This window comes from Hyaena hyaena, unplaced genomic scaffold (assembly GCF_003009895.1).
Source record: "Hyaena hyaena isolate Hyena2069 unplaced genomic scaffold, ASM300989v1 scaffold_67, whole genome shotgun sequence".
Lineage (NCBI taxonomy): Eukaryota > Metazoa > Chordata > Mammalia > Carnivora > Hyaenidae > Hyaena > Hyaena hyaena.
In genome coordinates, this window is record NW_024080699.1 from 2393476 (window position 1) to 2415027 (window position 21552).

General features: G+C 43.8%; 1 protein-coding gene across 4 annotated transcripts in view; it reads right to left on the reverse strand.

The window, feature by feature from the left end:
* Positions 1-21552, reverse strand: part of TTC7B (tetratricopeptide repeat domain 7B) — a 257345-nt gene that overhangs the window by 77755 nt on the left and 158038 nt on the right. For all 4 annotated transcript variants that reach the window (XM_039232491.1, XM_039232489.1, XM_039232493.1 and 1 more), the window contains 2 exons: positions 20897-20969; positions 17934-18094 (listed from right to left, as the gene is read on the reverse strand). In XM_039232491.1, coding sequence (XP_039088422.1) covers positions 17934-18094; positions 20897-20969 — 234 coding nt within the window. The remainder of the gene's footprint in view (positions 1-17933; positions 18095-20896; positions 20970-21552) is intronic.

The following is a 21552-nucleotide window of genomic DNA, read 5'->3' on the forward strand; positions in this document are numbered from 1 at the left end:
CTGTTCCCACTAGACGTCATATACTGCTTGAGGACTCACTGATGGTAAATGTTCAATAAATGTCACCTGAATGAATGATCTATCTATTCAACTGTTAAACGGGAAATGCACAATTTCTTTGACCATTTGGCTTACCTAATTGCTGTACTGACACGTGTTCATTGGCTTGTTACCAAAAAAAAAAAAAAATTTTTTTTCCAATTAATCCAAAACTGGAAAAGGCCTTGAGTGGTCCTATTGCTTTGTTACTCAGTGTGGTCTGGGGCAGGCAGCTGCAGTGAGCCCTGGGACCGTGTGAGGAACGCAGAACAGCCCCCCCATCCTCGATCCAGCGCATCAGTCTTCAGGTAACACCACTCGCAGGTGATTTGTGTGCAAATTGAAGTTCAAGGTCCACCACTCTACTTTATAACTCTCCATCCTAACTTTCAAACAGCTAATTGTTTTAAAGACCTCCGATGCAAAGTGTTCCCAGAGCCCCTACATTTAGGAAAGCCTGCCTGTGTTTATTTCACTCCAGTAGCAATTTTGGGAGCATTTTATTCTTGAATTCAGTGGGAATTCTGATCAACCACTCACGTTATGCTCACAAATGAAGGGGACCCCTACCCATGATCTTCTGCACAATGCTTCTGCTTCCTTCTGGAGGAATTCCCAGGCCGGCTTCCTGATGGCTGCACTATAACCCTGTCCAGGTCCTTCCTGAAGGTCTTTGCAGCGAGGGTCAGCGTACCAACCCCGGGGGCACATTCTCATTGTCAACCTTGAGTCTGCGGGCACTGAGCAGTCATCCGCCGCCATTGTGGGTCCTTTTGAGGGACAGAAAACTCCAACGTCTCCCACAACCAGGCAACTAAATAGGAGCTGAGCTCAAGATGTCAGGGAGTGTTTGGAATTGTGCCTGCCTACCCGAAAGGTAATCAAATCCAAGCATTTTTAAAATGTGTACTGACTTAATGGAGCTCTGCTAGTGAATGTCAGCTCCCAGGCTGCCAGACAGAAACCCCTGGTTTACAAGCTTTTCAGGGGTCAAATCTGAGTAGCTGACTTCCTTGACAAAACCCCAAAGCACAACACAACCACCAAAGGAGGGTGTGAAGAGTGCAGGTCTTCTCGTAAGTGCGTCTCATCTAGGGAGAAAGCCTGAGCTGGCCCCGGGGTGGCTCACTGGCAAACTTCTGTCCGCGAGTTTTTAACCACTGAGCAAGTTCTAAAGATGTGACCACTTTTAAGGTCCCTGGGTGCTCAAGATGTCGCCTAACGTGCCGGCCTGTCTGGGAGGTCATTTCAGCATTTCCCCCACACTGGCCTCGCTGTCACCCTGCTGCCATCCCGGCCCAGGCACCCACGTCTGCTGGTTCCCGGGAAAAGCGGCACCGCTCTTATTTCACAAACTCTAGTATCAGGAGCAGAAGCCTCGCTCTACAGACTTAGCCGCCCCTCTTCCCCGGCTGGGAGGCTGCTGGAAGGGACAGAGCTGCGGAGCGTCCCGCCATCTGGGAGGATCCGACCGCGCCTCTCGGTATCCTAATCCAGCCTCCTCTTTATGACAGGCAGGAACTCCTGTTAGATCCCCTATCAGTTACATTTCGCTTCTCATTTCAGTCAAAGTGTCAACAATCTGGAATACTCCCCCATCCTTCTAGCTGTATTTTTAGAACAAACAAACAACTGACATATTTAGCTAAAATAAATCACCTCAAGAAACCCTGGTTTGGCTCATTTTTTGCTCCCGCTTTGGTTATTCATCAATCTCAACTTAGGCCAGTGACCTACACCAGCAGCCAAACTGGAAATGACATGGCCAGGGTGAGCTAAAAACGCCCCTCGAACCACAGTGGCCATGTTCCAAAGACCTCCTCCAGTGTGTGAGTTTGGCATGTTTCAGGAGGGAGCCATTGCACTATCCACGAAGTGGATATCCACGAAGCACCAGAGAACCAACGTGAACAGTCAGGGCCCCTTCCTGAGCGCTGTCTCACTGGGTGGTGTGGGGGGCCCAGGGGGTGCCGTGGAAGTGGGAGAGCCGTCATCTGCTTTGTTATAAGCAAGCCGGCAAGCAAGTGACTTCGGCACAGTGGCCATCGAGGAAGTAAATGTGTGGACAGGAAATAGCTGAAAGCAAGTCTTCCCATTAAACGATCTGGCTAGGAAAAAATAATCCATTCTCTCTGAACCACAAAGCCATCGGTCATGTCTAAAATGGGGGAGGGAGTGAACTGGATGCAAGTCTACTGACCTGCCCACTCCCCAGAGGCCATCTCTCTAGAGGATTTCCCTGTCTTTATTTCAGACTTGGCTCCCACGGCCCTGATTTCTCTGTATTCCAGGGTCTGAAGCTGGGAGCTCACGTGCAGAAATGAGACATGTGGGTCCATTTCAGCGGACGATGGCGGATGTCAAAAAATGGGAATCCTCCAGTCACATGGACTAGACGGGGAAGAGCCCACGCCAGATGTGACAAAGACAAAGGAATCCACGAAGATCTGCAATACAGAAATGGCACCCTCCACTCAAGGTCAGGATGGGAGCCAGAAAGGGAGACATCTGGTAGGGGTCTGGGAAGCTGAGCCAGCTCTTTGGGACCCGAGATGGACAATGCATCCACCCCTCTGGCATTAGATGCAAAAAGGGACCTGGAGTCCCTGTACCAGAAACCGGCTGCTGTGAATCCTGGCCTGTTTCACATGTCCCACATTCTCTGTCTTTCCGTCCTGTGTGTTCTCAGTGCATCATGAAGGGTTGGGTTTTGTCTTGCTTGGCTTTGCTTCAGCGGTGCCCAGGAGACCAGAAGCAGGCCCCCTGTCCGTGGGGGTGCAGCTTTAGCAGGGAGCCCTGCTCTCCAACGGTGTGCGTGGCGGGGGTCACAGTGGTGATCTTTGTTTCTTCTGAGGTGCTTGGTACGTTCCAGAGTAATTCTTCACTTGGCACTGTTAGCGGCATGAAGGCAGTGATGGGCTTCCTCGGCCGTGGTAGAAAGTGGGGGCTCTCTAACCTTTAACTCGGCGGGGGGTGCTCAAAGGACAGGTAATCGGATCATCTGTAGGTGGGTTACTGATCACAAGCAGCTGTTTCCAGCTCAGGATACCCACAAACATTCTTATGGGATAAACACGGAGATTGTCTTCTTTGCTCTCAGGGACTTTTGTTGTGTTTTGTTTTTAAACAAATAGTAGATTTTTCCCCCCTTTCCCTTCCCCATGGTCTTCTGTTAAGTTTCTCAAGATCCACATATGAGTGAAGAGATACGGTATCTGCCTTTTTCTGACTGATTTATTTCACTTAGCTTAATACCCTCCAGTACCATCCATATTCCTGCAAATGGCCAGATTTCATTCTTTTTCATTGCCAGGTAGTATTTCATTGTATATATAAACCACATCTTCTTTATCCATTCATCAGTTGATGGAGGGCGGGGGGAGGCAAACCATAAGAGAATCTTTAATACTGAGAACAAACTGAGGGTTGATGGGGGTGAGGGAGAGGGGGAAGTGGGTGACAAGGCATGGAGGAGGGCACTTGTTGGGATGAGCACTGGGTGTTGTATGGAAACCAATTTGTTAATAAATTATATTTTAAAAATAAACACATAGTAGATAGAACATTTTCATGACTGTAAAATGCAAAAAGACCCCCGTGAATGCACTGACATTCACTTGTATTTGGACGGGTAGACAGTTTTTGCACAGTTGGCTGGGTAACTAGCAGGTGTGTTATATAATCCACATGCAGTAAGGAGATATCATCATTTGACAGAACCTGGCAGATTAAAACCGAAATGGACAATGGAAGAAACACAGGGAGACACATGCTTAGCTGGAGCTAAGGCTACAAGGTCATTGGTGCCGGAGTCTAGCTCCAGCAGGTCCAGGGGTCTCCGAAGGATGGACGGTGTTGGCGAGGGAAGGGAGTGAGAGAGCCCCAAGATTCTCTCTGATCACCAGGCAGGCATCTCTGTCGTGTCAGTTTTGGTGTCTTTATTTATAGGTCAAACGTTAACGGGGCATCAGAAAATGGAATTTTTACAATGGATAGCTCTCTATGATAAGACGTTTTGGAAAATGTACAGAAACAGGTTTTACAGAAGTAAAAAGTGCAGAACTGCCCCAATTATAGTGAGGTTGAGTAACTAAGAAAATAACAGGGTGTTCTTAGTGAAAAACATGATAATATAAACATTTTAATAACGCTAAGATTAAGTCATAGGTTAATTAGTAGATACTCTTATTCATCCTCATCACAGCTGCCAGGGGAAGGGAAGGTGTTTGTGGAATGTAGGCCTTAGGGAAGGGGTTGCTATACATCACCAGTTAGCAAAGGTATATGTAGTAACTTATGTTCTGCCCTTATCTGTTCCTTCTCTCTAAGTTAGGCTCTTTGTCTCTGGGCAAGACTTGATATTCCAGTTATATTCCTTATGGCACCAGAGAGCCAACTGTACCTTTAAAGAGTTTAGCTCATTTCCAATACATAGAATAGCCTCTTCGAGCACATTTACCTTTGTGTCTAGTTTTATGATTTCTTGAATAGCTAGGGCGTGAGAGACATTTTTGGTTAGTTGATTTACATGTTGAGCTGTATGAACCTCTTGGACTAACGCAACCATAGAAACAGAATTGTACACGTATAAAGGTCAATCTTTTATGAGTAAGGGTCATTAGCCTGTTCATAGCTCAAGGGAAGTATCGAGGGAAACAGGACCTGCCAGAGACACAATGTCTGTTCCCATAATCAAAAGAAGTTCCCACAATAAGTTCCTTCACAAGGTGTAATCATCATACCAGGACCAGAATAAGGGGACAAGTCACTCCTGATACCAATCAACAAGGTGCCTTGGGGGTTGGTGCTCAAGCAGAAATAACTGAGTGGGGGTGGATATCGGTCGTCATCTGATTGGCAAGAGACCGTGCAAACCTGCCTTAACCTCACAAATAGTGTTCTCGACTAGTGGGCTCAGAATGACTTCCAACACATCGGTTTCAAGCACGCACTGCACAAACGTGTATTAATGTGTGCAGCATGCCACCCACAGGGCTAGGCGTGAGGGGTCTAGAGGTTTCAGGAAACACTGCATGAAGTCTGAGGATGACACTGAATACTTTGACTTGTTGTATAAGGTACCTAGAAGAACTTGTGATCTTGAAAAGCTCCAGAATAAATAAACCTTGTGCACGCCACCACTGGGGCTAGACGGCTTTGCGGGGAGGGGCCGCCCTGGCCTGGCCTCTCCCAGCTGCCAGGCCTCCCAAGGAGCTCTCTCTCCTGGCTGATGAGAGAGTGGCATCCTGAAGGCCTTCTCTCCAGCACGCTCTGAAATAACCAAGACAAGAGGAACTCTCTGGAAAGGAAGCAGGATACTCCCATGGGGACTCAGGACTGGGGGAGCAGAGTTTGGGCCAGCCCCACTCCCAATCTGAGGACAAGGCCATCCCTAGTCCTGGAGTGGGGGTCTTCTCATGACCCGTTTCTCCCCCATTTCCTCTTTCCCAGTTCCTTCACCCTCGCCTCACAAGCCCAATGTTCACTTTCTAAGCCATTTTTTATTGCCTTTTGGGTATTCTGTCTCTTTTAACAAGCATCTACATTTACTGCAACACCATAGACCAGAACATCACAGAAAGATTATGTCAATGGGCCGGCACAGCGGGAGCCAATTCCCCGCCTCAGCAAGCCCCTCCCAGAAGAACCGTGGCTTTGTAACCCAGCGTCAGAGAGTCCAAGGGTGGAAGGGCCACCAGGCATCCGTCTCAACGTCCCAAGAATGCTGAGACCCTCCTACCACCACATATGTCAACAGGGAGAGAGGCTGGAAAGCTGATTTTTTTAAAAAATTGTGGTAAAATATACATAACATAAAATCTACCATTTCAGAGTGTACAGTTTGGTGGCATATACAGAATATGTTCACACTGTTGTGTAACTATCACCACCATCCATCTCCAGCACGTTTTTCTTCTTGTAAAACTGAAGCTACGTACCCAGCAAATGATAACTCTTCATGCTCCCCTTGTCCCAGCCCCTTGGCAACCCCGATTATGCTTTCTGCCTCTGTGATCCTGACTGTCCCAGGAACCTCACAGAAAAGTAGCCACACAGTATTCGTGTTCTCGCATCTGGCTTATTTCACTGAGCACAATGCCCTCAAGGTTCATCCATGTGGTAGCTTATGTCAGATCTTCCTTCCTGTTTAAGGCTAACTAATATTCCACCATACGTATGTATCACATGTTGTTTATCCATTCATTCATCAGTTGGCGCTTGGGTTGCTTCTACGTCTTTAGCTATTGTGAAGGATGATGCTGTGGACACGAGTGTGTGGTATATGAGTTCCTGCTTTCAATTCTTTTGAGCACTTACCCAGATGTGGAATTGCTGGATCATATGGTATTTCTATTTTTAACTTTTTAAGGAACTGCCATGCTATTTTCCACAGTGGCTGCACAATTTTACATTCCCACTGGCAGCACACAAGGGTTCCAGTTTCTCCACATCCTCACTAACACTTGTGATTTTTCTGGTGTCAGTATGTGTGCATGTGTGTTTTAATAACAACCATCCTAATGCATATGAAGTGGTATCTCATTGTAGGTTTGATTTGCATTTCCCTGATGATCAGCAATGCTGCAAATATTTTCATGTGCTTATTGGCCAGTTAAATATCTACTTTGGGAAAATGTCTATTGAAGCTCCTTGGCCCATTTTTTTGTTCAGATTGTTTTTTGGTTGTGGAAAGTTGATTCTAAGTAAGCTACTGCACCGCTGACTCTGCTCCACATTGATCCATGGTGTCTTTGAGGCTGCCACCCACTTCCTTCTGTCCCAAGATCCTCCTCTCCAGCTTGTATCTGGGGGTGGGCATCCCTGGGTGGGTTACCTTGCACTTATCCCTCCCGGACATCCTTCAGGTTTCCATGGATTATTTCTCTACATTAATGAGAAGAACAATCTCTTTCTTCGTGGCCCAACTTTCTATCAAGTGCAAATTTAATGGGCATGTTCATTACTCCATCACTCAGCTCAGGCATAAGAATAGCCCACAGCACCTGGCCTCTCAGTAATCACTACATCAAAACATTACTCAATATCATCTTTCAACTTACATTGAGTGTAAGTGAGACACAGTGAGGAAGAGACAGCCTTACTTGCCAAGAAATGATTTTTTTTAGACCAGATATATGCTCCACTCAAGTAAAGATGGTCCTAACCATGTTTTCCAGCTTATTGATAAGATTGACAGGGGAGAAAGCATAAAATCCTATCCATCTGGATTGCTAGCTCTAAGCACACGCTGTCTTTCTCTTATTCATGAAAGCCTTCCTACACCTCGCATGGCACCCGTAAGGTGGTAGGAACTCAGTGCTTCAAAGGCAGTGGTTAAGAGCACAGATGATAAGGCCAGATCACTTGTGTTCAAGTCATGACCAGGCGGCTAATGAGGTAGGTGATTTTGGACAAACTAGTTTACCTTTCTGTGCCTCGATTTCTTTATCTGTAAAATGGGGGTGATAACACTACCTACCATGATCAAATGAGTTTAGAATGTGTTAATAAATGAATTTAAAATGTGCTGGTAAGAGTTGCCTATAACTGTTAGTATAAATGCTAATAATTATTACAGTTAAGTGAATGAATAAATGTTATATATGTCCACTGCTTTCCATGCAGTTAGTTCCCATTGGCGTAAAAAGAAATGTGATCTCTCACATGGGCGAGGGTATAAGATCACCCACAGGACAGTGTTTAGAAGAGCTGGTGGTCTTCTGGTCAGGTGACCAAGGACTTGTGTCAATACCTTCTCATGTATCAAAGTTTCGGGTCAGAAAACATATTGGAGGCATCTGGGTGCCTCAGTTGGTCGAGTGTATGATTCTTGATTTCCACTCAGGTCATGATCCCAAGGTTGTGGGATCAAGCCCTGTGTCCGGGCTCTGCACTGAGCATGGAACCTGCTTGGGATTCTTACTCCTTCCCTCCTTCTAGGCCCCTCCCTCCACTGGCATGCTCTTTCTCTCTCAAAAATAAATAAAATACAATGTAAAGGAAACATACTTAAGAGAGTTGTCCACACACCTTAATGATGCCACTTGGATTTGTATCCTTGGTTGGTTCTAAAAATGGCTTTCTTATGCTTTGTGTCACAAACCACATTTGTGGTTGAAATAAGAAAGATTAAAATTCAAATGAAATAACAATTTAGGGCTGCACAGCCACCATTTGTCTCAGGGCAAGAAGCTAAACCTGGCAGTGGCGGTGGCCATTAGCAGCCACTGTCAGGCTGGGTGAATCAGAAGAAAACATTTTAGTTACACTAAAGTTCTCAGATGCCACTGTAAGTAGGATACTATCTGATATATTTTCCAAAGACAAAAAGGAGCAAATCGTCAGCTTTCATCCCATTTTTTAAAAAAAATTTTTTTAAATGTTTTATTTATTTCTAGGAGAGAGAGAGAGAGAGACGGCGTGAGCAGGGGAGGGCCAGAGAGAGAGGGAGTCACAGACTCCGAAACAGGCTCCAGGCTCCGAGCTGGCAGTCAGCACAGAGCCCAACTCGGGGCCCGAACCCACGAACTGTGAGATCATGACCTAAGCGAAAGTCGGACGCTTAACCGACTAAGCCACCCAGGCGCCCCCCCCCCCATTTTTTAATCTAAAAATGAATCCCCATGGCCGAAACACAAAGCCTGTGAGGGGCTGACCAAGACCCTGGCAGACAGGCTGCCCCAACATCCTCCACAGAGACAACTGCTCCAAACATCACCTGGCACCTCCTTCTACCTTCTTGGGCCAATGTGGAAAACTACCAAGTCAAGTGTACTCATTAATCAGGAAATTTTTGCAAAGCCATATTTCAAAAGGAGAAATATCAAAGCTCCTTTACTAAGCACCTTAGGTAATGGATCTACCTGAATCTACAAACATTCTTCAATAGGAAAATGTGTTCTTTGTTAGATTTTATTTGGGGAAAAACTTATAATGTGTTAAAGACATTTTGGGGCACTGGGGTGGCTCAGTCGGTTGAGCGTTGGACTCTTGATTTGGCTCAGGTCATGATCTTGCAGTTCCTGAGATCGAGCCTCGTGTCGGGCTCTGTGCTGACAGTGCGGAGCCTGCTTGGGATTCTCTCTCTCCCTCTCCCTCTGCCCCCTCTCCTGCTTGTGTGAGTGTTCTCTTTCTCTTAAAATATATAAATAAATAAATAAACAAACAAGCCATATTATACATAATCAGCAAATAATTTGTCATTCTTTTGTTTAGGTATTTAATAAAGAGTTTTAAAAACTAATTTTTCAAGAGAAAAAGAAGTTGGAACAAGAGGAACAAAATAAGAGAAGACACATACAGAAACTGTAGACATAAATCCAACCATACCAATACTTATATTAAATGTGAATGGACTAAACACTTAAGACAAAGGGCAGGAATTATCAGACTAAATAAAAAAGGAAGACCCAATTATAAGCTATCTATAAGAGAAGAAGTATTTGAAGAAATAATAGCTGAGACTTTTCTAGAAATGATAAACAATACAAACAATACCAATCCACCATTTAAGTAAGCCCAGGGAATCTGAGCAGAAGCCACTCTTTGCTGTATTATAGTGAAAATGTATGTTGCCAGCAACAATGGCAATTAAGAATAGCCAGAGAGAAAAGGCAGATGATCTTAAAATGATCTGAAATTAAACAAACAGTTGACTTCTCAACCACTACAAGAGGAGAGCAAGATCATTTGTGCTGTGATAAAATGTGAGCCTAGAATTATATATCTAGTTGGAAAATCTCTTTCTTTCTTTTTTTTTTTTAATTTTTTTTTTATTTATTTCTAGGAGAGAGAGAGAGAGAGAGAGCATGAGCAGGGGAGGGTCAGAGATAGAGGGAGACACAGACTCTGAAATAGGCTCCAGGCTCTGAGCTGGCAGTCAGCACAGAGCCCGACGCGGGGCCTGAACCCATGAACCACGAGATCATGACCTAAGCGAAAGTCGGACGCTTAACTGAAGAAGCCACCCAGGCGCCCTGGAAAATCTCTTTCAAGAGTAAAGCCAAATATATTTTCAGACACAAACTGAGAAAGTGTGTGAGCAACAGACCCTCACTAAAATTTCTAGGATAATCACTAAACAACAACCAAAACAGAATGTTTCTTTTCCAAATTAGTAAGAAAAAAATACATAACAAAAACATAATTAACCTAAAAGAAGGTAGGAAAAGAGAGGGTAACCTACAAAAAAAAAAGGGCAGGACAAAGAAAAGGCACCAATGAGGTAGAAGATACCAACACAAATACCAGTATCTACAGTAAATGGAAATGAACTAAATGTTCCAGATAAGACTGTCAGCCTGAGTTAAAAAAAAAAAAAAATTAGCTATATATATTGAGCACAAGAGTGAATCTGAAACATAAGAATATAAAAAATTCAAGGTAAGAGAATGAAGACAGATACTCTAAGCACGTGTGCTCAAACACACGCACGCTGCCTATGTATCAGTATATGTACACACATGTTAGATAAATGTGGATGCGTGTATAGCATGACAAACTCGATTCTGAAGCAAAATGAATTATGTAACTTATTACATAATGATAAAGGGCTGAATTTACCAGGAAGACAAGCAATTCTAAATTTATATGCACCTTATAGCACAGCTTTCAACTATATAAAGCAAACATTGCTATAACTATGTGGTGAAATATAAGACAATCTACCATCCCAGCGGCAGATTTCATCATATCTGTGCTCAACAACTGATCAATTAAGTAAGCAAAAAATATCAGTAAGAATGCAGAAGATCTGAATAGTGTAATTAGTAGCTTAATCTAATACATACACATATGAAATAGGTAAAAATATAAAAAAATGTACCTCCAGAAACAGAAAGCATTCTTTTCAAGCACATGTGGAGTATTTATAAGTGACCGCATGGTGGGCCATAAAAAATGTCTCAACACATTTCAAGTTTATATAGATTGTGGCCTCTGAACACAATTCAATGAAGTTACTAAAAGCACATTAACAAAGGACAAGTGGGAAAAAACCATATAACGTGATGATTCTAAAACACAGTTTTAAAATAACTGGCAAGTCAAATAAGAATAATGGAGATTTAAAGTTATTTAGAAAGAAATAATGATAATTTCACATATTGAAATCGTGGTCTCCCAACTAAAGGAGCACTTAGTGGGAATTTTTTAGTCTTAAATGTTTATGTCAGAAAACAAGAAAGACAAAACAAATAATGAACTAAACACCAACTTAAAAGATGAAGAAGGAAAACCAAGAAAAACAGAACAAACTCCAAGAAAACAGAAGAAAAAGAAGAACAGAAGAACAGAAATTCATGAAAGACAAAGTAAAAATACCGTTGAGACCAAAAAAAAGTGGGTTCATTGAAAAGATCAATGTAACAGACACATTTCTGGAAGGGCTGCTTAAGAAAATTAAAAAGAAAGCACATTACACAGTATTAGGAATGGAAAAGACTTAACCATAGGTGCAATATGATAATAAATAGATAATTAAAAAAAGGTGAACAACTTTATGGCAAGGAAATTTAATATTGCGATGAAATATTATATATTGTATTATTATATGTTGTATATTTCAGTCTCTATGCTTTTTGTAAAGTAGAAAACTTGCCAATCCCCAAATTATTTTTTTAAAAGTATCAGAAGTCTCTCCATAGAAAAACGACCAGCCCCAGGTGGTTTTATAGGCAAATTCGACCAAAACTCATTATTCTAGAAACAGGTAATTCCAATCTTACACAAATGAGCCTAAAACACACACAAAAATGACTCCAACTCCTTTTATGAGGCTGGCCTAATCTTGATGCCATAACCCGACAAGTGTACAATGAGAAAGAAAAATTACAAGCTATTTTACACGTGAATATAAATATAAATGTTCCTTTAAAAATTAGTCAACCGACTAACTTATCACCTATAGCAATTCATCTCATATAATTTCATAACATCTTTTGCATTACTATTACTTGGAACTGATAACTAATATTTTATTTACATTTAGAGAAATAAAAAATAAAAATAAATAAAAATACAAATTAGTTAACTGAATCCATTGAAATAAGCTAACACGTCATGATCAAATTGGGCTTATTCCAAGAATGCAGTTAATTTAACATTTAAAAATATCAATTAATATAACATTCAGATTAAAGGGAGTAAAATCATACAATCATCTCAGTAAATACAGAAAAAGCATTTAATAAAATTCAATATCAATTCATGGGTTTAAAAAGCTCAACCCTTAGCAAGCCAGGAAGAAGAAAAGTTCTTTGTCCTCCTAAATAATATCTATAAACAAACCTGTAAAAAGCATAATTCTTAATGGCAAAACACTGAACAAGTTTTATTCAACTATACTGAAGGCCCAGTAAGGCCAGTTTTAAAAAAAGCTGAAGGATTAGAGATAAAGAAACTAAATTTTAATTATTTCAGATAAAAGTCATTGTCTATACAGAAATTCCAAAGTAATATATATGTATAGATTGTCAGAAGTAACAAGAGTTTAGGGGCGCCTGGGTGGCTTAGTCGGTTAAGCGTCCGACTTTCGCTTAGGTCATGATCTCGCGGTTCGTGGGTTCGAGCCCCGCGTCGGGCTCTGTGCTGACTGCCAGCTCAGAGCCTGTGTCTCCCTCTCTCTCTGACCCTCCCCTGCTCACGCTGTCTTTCTCTCTCTCTCCTAGAAATAAATAAAAATATTAAAAAAAAAAAAAAAAGAAGTAACAAGAGTTTAGCTGAGTTGTTGGGTCAAGAAGAATGTACAAAAATTAGCTGCCCTTCTTTTTTTTTTTTTTTAAATTTTTAATGTTTTATTTATTTCTAGGAGAAAGAGAGAGAGACACAGCGTGAGCAGGGGAGGGTCAGAGAGAGAGGGAGTCACAGACTGAAGCAGGCTCCAGGCTCTGAGCTGGCAGTCAGCACAGAGCCCGACGCGGGGCTGGAACCCACGAACCGCGAGATCATGACCTAAGCGAAAGTCGGACGCTTAACCGACTAAGCCACTCAGGTGCCCCAATTAGCTGCCTTTCTACACACTAGCAACAAATAGACAGCAAAGTGATAAAGAAAAAATGCTACATACATAGTGTATACAAATGGAAATTTTTTCAAGTAATTAGGAATAAATCTAGTAAAAAATGGGGAAAATATTTATAAGAAAAATCATAAAAGTTCATTAAAAAGTATTTTTAAAGACGTAAATAATTAGATATAATGGCCATGGATTAGAAAACCAACTGTCATAAATATATAATTCTCCTGAAACTGAGCTATTAGGTTAAGTGCAATTTCAATAGATTTGTTTTTGTTTTTGGAACTTGACAAACTTGATTCAAAAATTTATATGCAAGGGGCACCTGAGTGGCTCACTCAGTTGAGTGTCAGACTCTTGATTTTAGCTTAGGTCATAATCCCAGAGCTATGGTATTGACCCCTGTGTCAGTCTGCATGTTGGGCGTGGAGCCTGCTTAAGAGTCTCTCTCTCTCCCTCTGCCCTTCTTACCTGCTTGCACGTGCTCTCTCTCTAAGGAAAAAAATGTATATGCAAGCTCAAAGCCCTGAGAATAGCCACAACACTCCTGAAGAGGAAGATATAGGGACAAACTTATCCCACATATAATAAAGTTGTAAGAGTGCAGAGATTGGGAATCACACATAGATGGGCATATTGACTGAAAGAACCAAATAGAAAGCTCAGAAATAGGACCCCCTTCCCCCAATATGGGCTTTTTATGTAAGGCAAAAATGGACCTGTGTAGCAACAGGGAAAGGAATCTTTTCAATACATGATGCCAAGATAGGTGGGGGTCCATAGAGGGAAAAATTACACTAGATCCTTCACACCATACGTACATAACACAAGAATTTCCAGATGGACCCTTAGATTTAAGTGTGAAAGGTAACACAGGAGAGCTCTTAGAATATAACTTAGGAGACTTATCTTCGTGACCCTGGAGAAGGGAAAGTAAGGTTTTCTAAACAAGATGCAGAAAGTACAATCCATAAAGGAAATGATAGATAAATTCAATCACTTTAAAAATAAGAACTTCTGTTCATTAGAAGACAAGTCACAGACTGGTGGAAGATTTTTTGCAACACATGTAAGCAAGGAAAGGACTTATAAGCATAATCTATAAAGAAATGTCACCAATTGGCATGAAAAGTCAACCCAATTAGGAAAGAAGAAAGATTTCTCCCTGTACTTCACAAAACAGAAAAGCTAAATGGCCAATAAACGCATACAAAGGTGTTCAACCTCATGTGACTTAAATTCATGATGTGACACCATTAACCAGCAATGACGCTGCCAAAAATAAGTCTGAAACACTGGGTATTGGTGTATGCTGCCACATGGGCTCTCAGGCACTGCTGGTGGGGGTGTAAACTGGCATAACCCCTTTGGAAAACAGTTTGGAATTATTTGGTAAAATGGAAGATGCAGATACCCTATGACCCAACAAATTCACTGTTACATAATGCCTAGAGCAATGCTTGCACATGTGCACCGGGAGACCCGTACAAGGATATCTAGGGGCACCTGGGTGGCTCAGTAGGTTAGGCGTCTGACTTCAGCTCACTTCATGATCTTGCAGTTTGTGAGTTCGAGCCCCGCGACAACTCGGAGCCTGCTTCAGATCCTCTGTCTCCCTCTCTCTCTCTGCCCCAACTTGTGCACTGTCTCTCGCTCTCAAAAATAAATAAACATTAAAAAAAAAAAGAAAGAATATCTACAGTAGCTTTGGTTATAATAGCTGAAAACGGAAAACAACCTGTATATCCATTTGTAATTGACTGGAAAAATACATCTTGGTATATTTATATAATAAAATACTACTTATGGTTGTAAAGGAATAAATTGCCACTGCCAGCAGTAAGGAAGAACCTCAGGGACGTGATGCTGCGCAATGAAAGCAAGTAGTATAGGGATATACTCAGTGCAATTCCATTAAAATTATTTAGATATGCAAAACCAGAGATTTTCATTCTTTGGGAGTGCACACATATATGGTATAGAAACACAAGGGAACGCTCAGCATAGGATTCAGGATGCAGTTAAGGTCTGGCGATGCTAGAGAGGCAAGGGAATAGGGCAGACAGGGACACACAGGAAATTCACAGGCAAATTAATCTTCTTTTTCTTAAACTAAGAAGTGGGCACACATGTTAGTTGTATTATCATTTTAATTTTTTAAATTTTTTAAAAAAATTTATTTCTGAGAGCGAGAGAGAGACAGCGTGAGCAGGGGAGGGTCAGAGAGAGAGGGAGACACAGAATCTGAAGCAGGTTCCAGGCTCTGAGCTGTCAGTACTGAGCCCGACGCGGGGCTCGAACCCACAAACTGTGAAATCATGACCTGAGCCGAAGTTGGACGCTTAACCGACTGAGCCACCCAGGCGCCCCTGTATTACCATTTTAAATGTATTTAATAAATAACGTTTTGCCTTTACTCAATATTTAATAATCATTTTAATGGATTCTCAAATATCATATCTGAGAACACTGTAGAAGGACTAGCGATACTAATAAGATGGATTCCTAGCAATTACTGAGTGATTACCATGTACAAGTGCCTTAAACGCTCTAGCTAAGGAAGCTGAACGTCCTCGGAGGGGCGGCTGTTGCTCAACTACTACTTTTCCTTACTGTGGCCATGGAATGATAAAAGTTGGCACTTAAGTACCTTGAATGAGCTTAACAGGGACCAAAAAGTCTATTACTCTCTGCATCAGGCTAAGAGGCTGGCTAAATCAAAGCTCTGTTCAACACTTTAACTGCCCAACAGTTAGCCAGGCCTAAGCCCAACTGTGGGAAGGGCATTCGCCTCCATCTGGTAGGTTACTGAGGAGGAAACTTCAAGCATGTCCTCCGTCTGGGTACGGCCGATGGGACAGGAGAAACGCGAGGCATTGCCAAGCTTCCGAGAGTCTCCGGTTCTGCCGGGGATAAGCTTGTCACAAAAAGATAATACGGCGCTCGGGACAGGTGCCCACATAGTTCTTGTTTAGGTTGGTGATGAAATGTTTTACCCAGGTTGGAAAGGAACCATGGGATGTGCCAACTACATCTGGCCCCAACTTTTCACAAAGTATTCTTGGGAAGAAGTTTCCCATCACATAGGAAGAAATACAAATATTTAAAAAGCAAACAAGTCATCGGCTGCTCTCAGACCTGCTGCCATATGCTTTGCTTTTTTGAGCTTACAGCTTAACATTAAAATAACAGGCTTGCATTCTTCAAATATCTCTACTGCTGTTCCTTACTTATTCTACTTGAAAAGGCTGTCAGCTGCTGTCACTTGGAAACATTACCATATTAGCCACCACTGTTTACTGCTCGCTGTGTGGTGTGGCTATTAGTTTAATAAGCCTGCTCTTGGATGACACCCGAGGCTGTCTACACAGGAGACACACGCGGGAGACTAACGTCTAACGAAGGTGTTGGGGTGGGAGGCAGGGAATGCCGCTTTATGAATATTGATGAGAGAAACCGAATTCAACTGCATCAGGGTGTACTTTACTGATGGGGAAAGGGCCTAGTCCTTTTAAAAGTGCTTTCACCATTTAAGATTCCTTGGGCTAACCAGCTCTGGATAAAATCCAGAAATACACTCGGTGTGCAAAAGAGCAAGTGTGAGGCCTGCATGAAGTAAAACACTGCGGCAAAGCTCTTTAATTCACTCTGCACAAATAGCTGAATCTACAAAAGAAATCTCTAGTCAGAGGTTTCCTGGATTATAATGAGAATTTTCTCGATGGGGAGAAGAGAAGTGCCCTTTTCACTTGAAGACAAAGAAATGTTTGTAATGGAAATGCGTGAACCAATTTTCCAAGGAGAGCGGCTGAAACGCACTGATTAAAAACAGTGAGGTGATGAGGCACAGAAATAAAGTCAAAGCCGAGCCACTTAAAATTCACCACGGCACTGACTTCCGAAAGTGAAGAGCGTGGCCCTGAGCCCCAGTCTACATTCCTTCCCTCCCGCCCGCCCCAGGCCGCCCCCGCCCCATTACTGACCCCTGCCACTTAGACAATTAGAACCTGCCAGCGTGCGGGGTGTTTACTGTTTCTGGCCACTGTGTACTGGTTACCAGGCTACTCCACTGAGGATAAAATGGGAACCGAGTGAGGCACCCACACAACAGTGTCCTTCTCCACAAAGCCTAACTGACAGGCCCAGATTCAGGGATTTGAAGAATGTTGTGAATTCAAGTAGACCAACATGCATATAGCAGTTTACAATGTCAATTCTTCAGTTAGGTCCAGGTATTAATTGATTTATTTAATGAATTCTATTTCCTAGAGAACAGAACCAAGGTACAAAGAGGTCGGTACCTTGTTGGAAGGCGCCTAAAAGATGATAACCACCTGGGACTAGTGGAAATTGCCGGTGACCGGAACAAACCAGCCACAGGGCAGGGCACGTTTCCCAGGCTTTAGGCACCGGAGTCCGTTCAATATAACTGATGCCATATCCGTGTGTATCTGTATTAGCATTTACTTGATAGTTTTCTTTAAACTGACTTTGAAGCAACTCATTTGAAAAATCCGTAGTCTCCCTCTGGGCGAGAATTTCTATGAAATCACACTTTGATACACAGGTATATTTTTTCTAACGTGCATTTAAAAAAATAAAAATGTTCATCCACCATCCATCTGGAATCATCTAGTGTGCACCAAAGCTACGTACACACTAGGAAAGACTGGATAAGGTACATTTACGTAATAAGGTGACCTAACAAACAGGCTAGGTTTGTTTCTAAATATCATGGAAAACCAAGAATAAGGGAATTTTGTACTATTTGCCCTCAGGCTATCCGTGAAGGACTTAAATTAGACAGAATGAAGGAAGGGGGAAAGAAGTAAAGTTAATAACTTCTGAGTAAGGGAAAACAAAAGCCGGGATCACTTACATAAAATTTTCTGGATATTCACTCAGGGCCATGTCAATGATATTCAGAGCGTCGTGGTAATGCTTTTGTGCAGACAGTAAGAGGGCGAGAAGGTGCAAGGAGTTGGCATCGTCGCCTTGAAGTTGAAGAGCTTGGCGGACGTACCCCAGAGCCTCTGGTATCTGGTTTAAAACAAAATCAAAAAGAATTTTTAAAACACACACAGACACGTGTGTGAGCACACATGAGAAAGTAGCTATCATTTCAATATCTGATTCTCTAAAAACATCAAGAATTGTTTCACCCTGCGAAACACACACAGACACGCGTGTGAGCACACACGAGAAAGTAGCTATCATTTCAATATCTGATTCTCTAAAAACATCAAGAATTGTTTCACCCTGTGCCATGTTCAGATTTTAATCTTTGTGATGCCCCAGGATATTCACCACAAGCATGCAAACAGATGTCGTCTTCAAGCGACAGTACGACCCGCGGAGTAAGGCTAGGGGCTCTGTTTCCCTGTAAAACTGCCAATACCAAAATTTTGTTTCTCTCTAAAACACAATTTCTCCTTTTCCACAAAACTGGTCTACTCTTGATTATGCCCAAGGTTATTTCACACTAAACGGAGACACATACAAGTTGCCAGAGGTTTTGAGAGTCATTAAACCGCCTTAGCTGAACTGTTCTCATGTTTTGAAGGATTAGTGAACTAAAGTACGTAATAAAGTACAAAACATTAAACAGGGCTTTCCAAATGATCGGACACCCATGAATCTGTCCAAGTTCCTTTGTCCTGGACATCTCCACTAGGCATCAAGGAAATATGCAAACGTACCAACAAACAAAAACCCCACATCTTTCCAAACTACAACCCAAAATAACTCCATCCAAGAAACAAATTGCAATGTCACATACAAAGCAGATGTATCCAAATTCAAATTGGATGAGATAAAACCTTAACCTTTAAAATGCAAGAGCTGTGCAAGACTTTCTTCAAAATCGTCTAGGCACCAGGGTTGATGAAATGCATACATAGTGGATATTTGAACACCCGAGATTCCATGCAGGTTTAACAGTAACCGGGGAGAATTAGAACCTGACACTGGATTTCGAAATAGAGCTCGGGACTGAAGTATTCTTACACAACTGCCCAGGGACGGCTTCCTGTCCCCCCACCTCAACTCCAGTCCAGACCCTTCTATGTTCGTCTGCTTCTTCTTGGCCCTCAGTAACCTTACTCTGTAGCAAGAAGCCACAACTTCCCAAACCTACTTGTTTCCCTCCCTGAAATTCCATTTTGGATGGATTTAAGTTATAAATGCTGGCTACAGAGGCTTTCTGCCACTGAGTCATAGAATCAGGGCTGTCACAGCCTGGGAGGGGACTCATCCAGCCCAGCCATTTGTTTACAGGGAGGGAGCCGCATCCAGGGAGGTGATAAGACTTGAACATTGCCATCTAGCTATTGAGTGACTGAGTCAAGAGTGGTTCTAGATCTTCTGATTCCTCTCCTGTCCTCTCCTCCTGCACAAATGGCATTGACTCCAAAGATCAGAGGGCCATGGCCCTGGAGCCCCTGCCCAGCAGTGACACATGCCCCCAGAGGTCTGGGGTCCTGACACCAAGCACCTGCAAAGGTAGCCGCTGCACCCGCAAGGCCCCATCCATGTACCCTCTCCTCAGGGAGACAACCCACTGTGGGAACAGCCCTTAGCTTCCTGGTAGGAAGGTGGAAAGGCAGGTATACTCCCAGTGTGGACCTGCGGGGATGACCAGAGCAGTCAGGGACAAACTCAGAACAAGGTTCGACATGCCATCCTTAAGGGAGAACAGAGTTGGAAGGAATCCAAAGCTGGTTCTTTCACTCAACGAGTGTTACCGGGCGGGGGCGAGGCGGGGGGGACAGACAAGGGCTCCTGCCCTCAGGAGGCTGAAGTCCAAGGAGGGAGACAGGTCCTGAACAGGAGAGCTGAGCAGGAGGAGGGAGAAGGGAGAGGGTGAGGGAAGCCCTGGCGGAGGAGGGCCCGGGGGTTCGACCCCCAGTGCGCAGCTGTGGTGGCAGCAAGCTCCCCCTCAGTCCAGCCGGGAGCCCCACCATGCCGGACAACAGGCCCCGCACAGAGGAGACATCTTGGTTTCCTCGGTCCCCGGGTCACCACTGGAAGGCACCCCTCAACACCATTCCCAGGCCTGTGGGGGGTCAGCAGCATGCCTATAGCCCAGGCCTGTCCGGGGAATGGCATGTCTGGGGAACTGACCTTTGCTTCACCCTCCAGTCAGCACTCAGGAATGTGCTGGGGTTACCACCAGTGTCTTGCACCTGGTGGTGGGCAGGCCGGCATGTGGCCGGAATCTCAGAGCAGCTGGGAGGGGACAGGAGGGTATGAGAATGGCCAAGATGGCTTCTGGAAGCTGCCTTTGGGAAGAGGAAGGCCAGCGAAAGCTTGCCTCTACAGCAAGGAGAATGCTGAGAGTCCGGTACGTGGGGGTGAGGGGGGCGGGTAGGGAGCCACTATGACTGTCCCTCTCTTGCACGTTATAAAAGAAGCTGGTACCTCTTGACCACACCTGCCGGCACCTTCCTGTCAATCACCAGTACCTTATGACATCCGGTGGCTAATCCCCACCACATAGCTCAGCCCTGGGTCTGCCAGCAAGGGGCAAAGGCTCTTTGGCGACTCATGGGTTGAGGGAGTCTGCCATGTGCTGCATCCCATGTCGCCCTCTGAACCCTCCAGGTTTGCGGACGTGATCTCCCAAAGCAAAGCCCGCGACACCTGTGTCTTCACAGCAGATGCCCAAACTGACCACAACACACAGTGGCTGTGCTGTGAGGAGTCAGCATCCTGTGAGACGAGGCTCCGGGTCTGGGTCAGCCTCAGGTCACTGAAAGGAGACCGGCTACTGCCTCAGGTGGAGGCGCCGAAGGAACCTTAAGAAGGAGCGCGCACAGTTTCGGGAACGTGAGAGGAACTGACCTGTCTGGAGATGGCGAGCTGCAGCGCCAGGTAGAAAGCTGCCTGGTGATCTGTAGGCGACAGACTGTGGGCCCTGGAAAAGTATGGACAGCCATTAGTACACGGGAGAGGCCATTTTAACCTTTCTTGTCCAATGAATATTCACATTTGCAGTTTTATACTAAGGCCACGTTTTTAATTCATATAACATTTCCTTCAAACTCTCTTCTGTTGTCCACTAGCAAGTGTGACGCGATTTCCCTCTCAGGGCTGTGTAGGGGTGTGGCAACGGAGCATGCTTCCGTGTTTTGTCTGAAATGGCAGCTGGGGATCCTTGGCTTTGAGGAGGGGCCTGGATGTGAAGAAGCCACAGGCCCTGAGGTCTGACCCCCCCAACCTCCAGGGAGACGCCTCTGTTGGGCTGAGCAGGAGAAGCCCACGTGTCATGCTGGGACACGGGGAGACTATGAGTGTACTTGGCAAGGTGACGCTGCTTTGGTTAAGTTTTGGCTTGGCCTTAATGCTCCTTCATCCACATTTCTGGATTTCAGAGAAACCATATGAAAATCAAAGACCTGGCTTTGCTTGTAAAATGAGGTTTTGGTTTTTGATGAACCGTGTGAAGAAGAGGCTTCTCGTTCAGTCTTTTGAAGCTTCTACTAAGTTCCAGGCAGCTT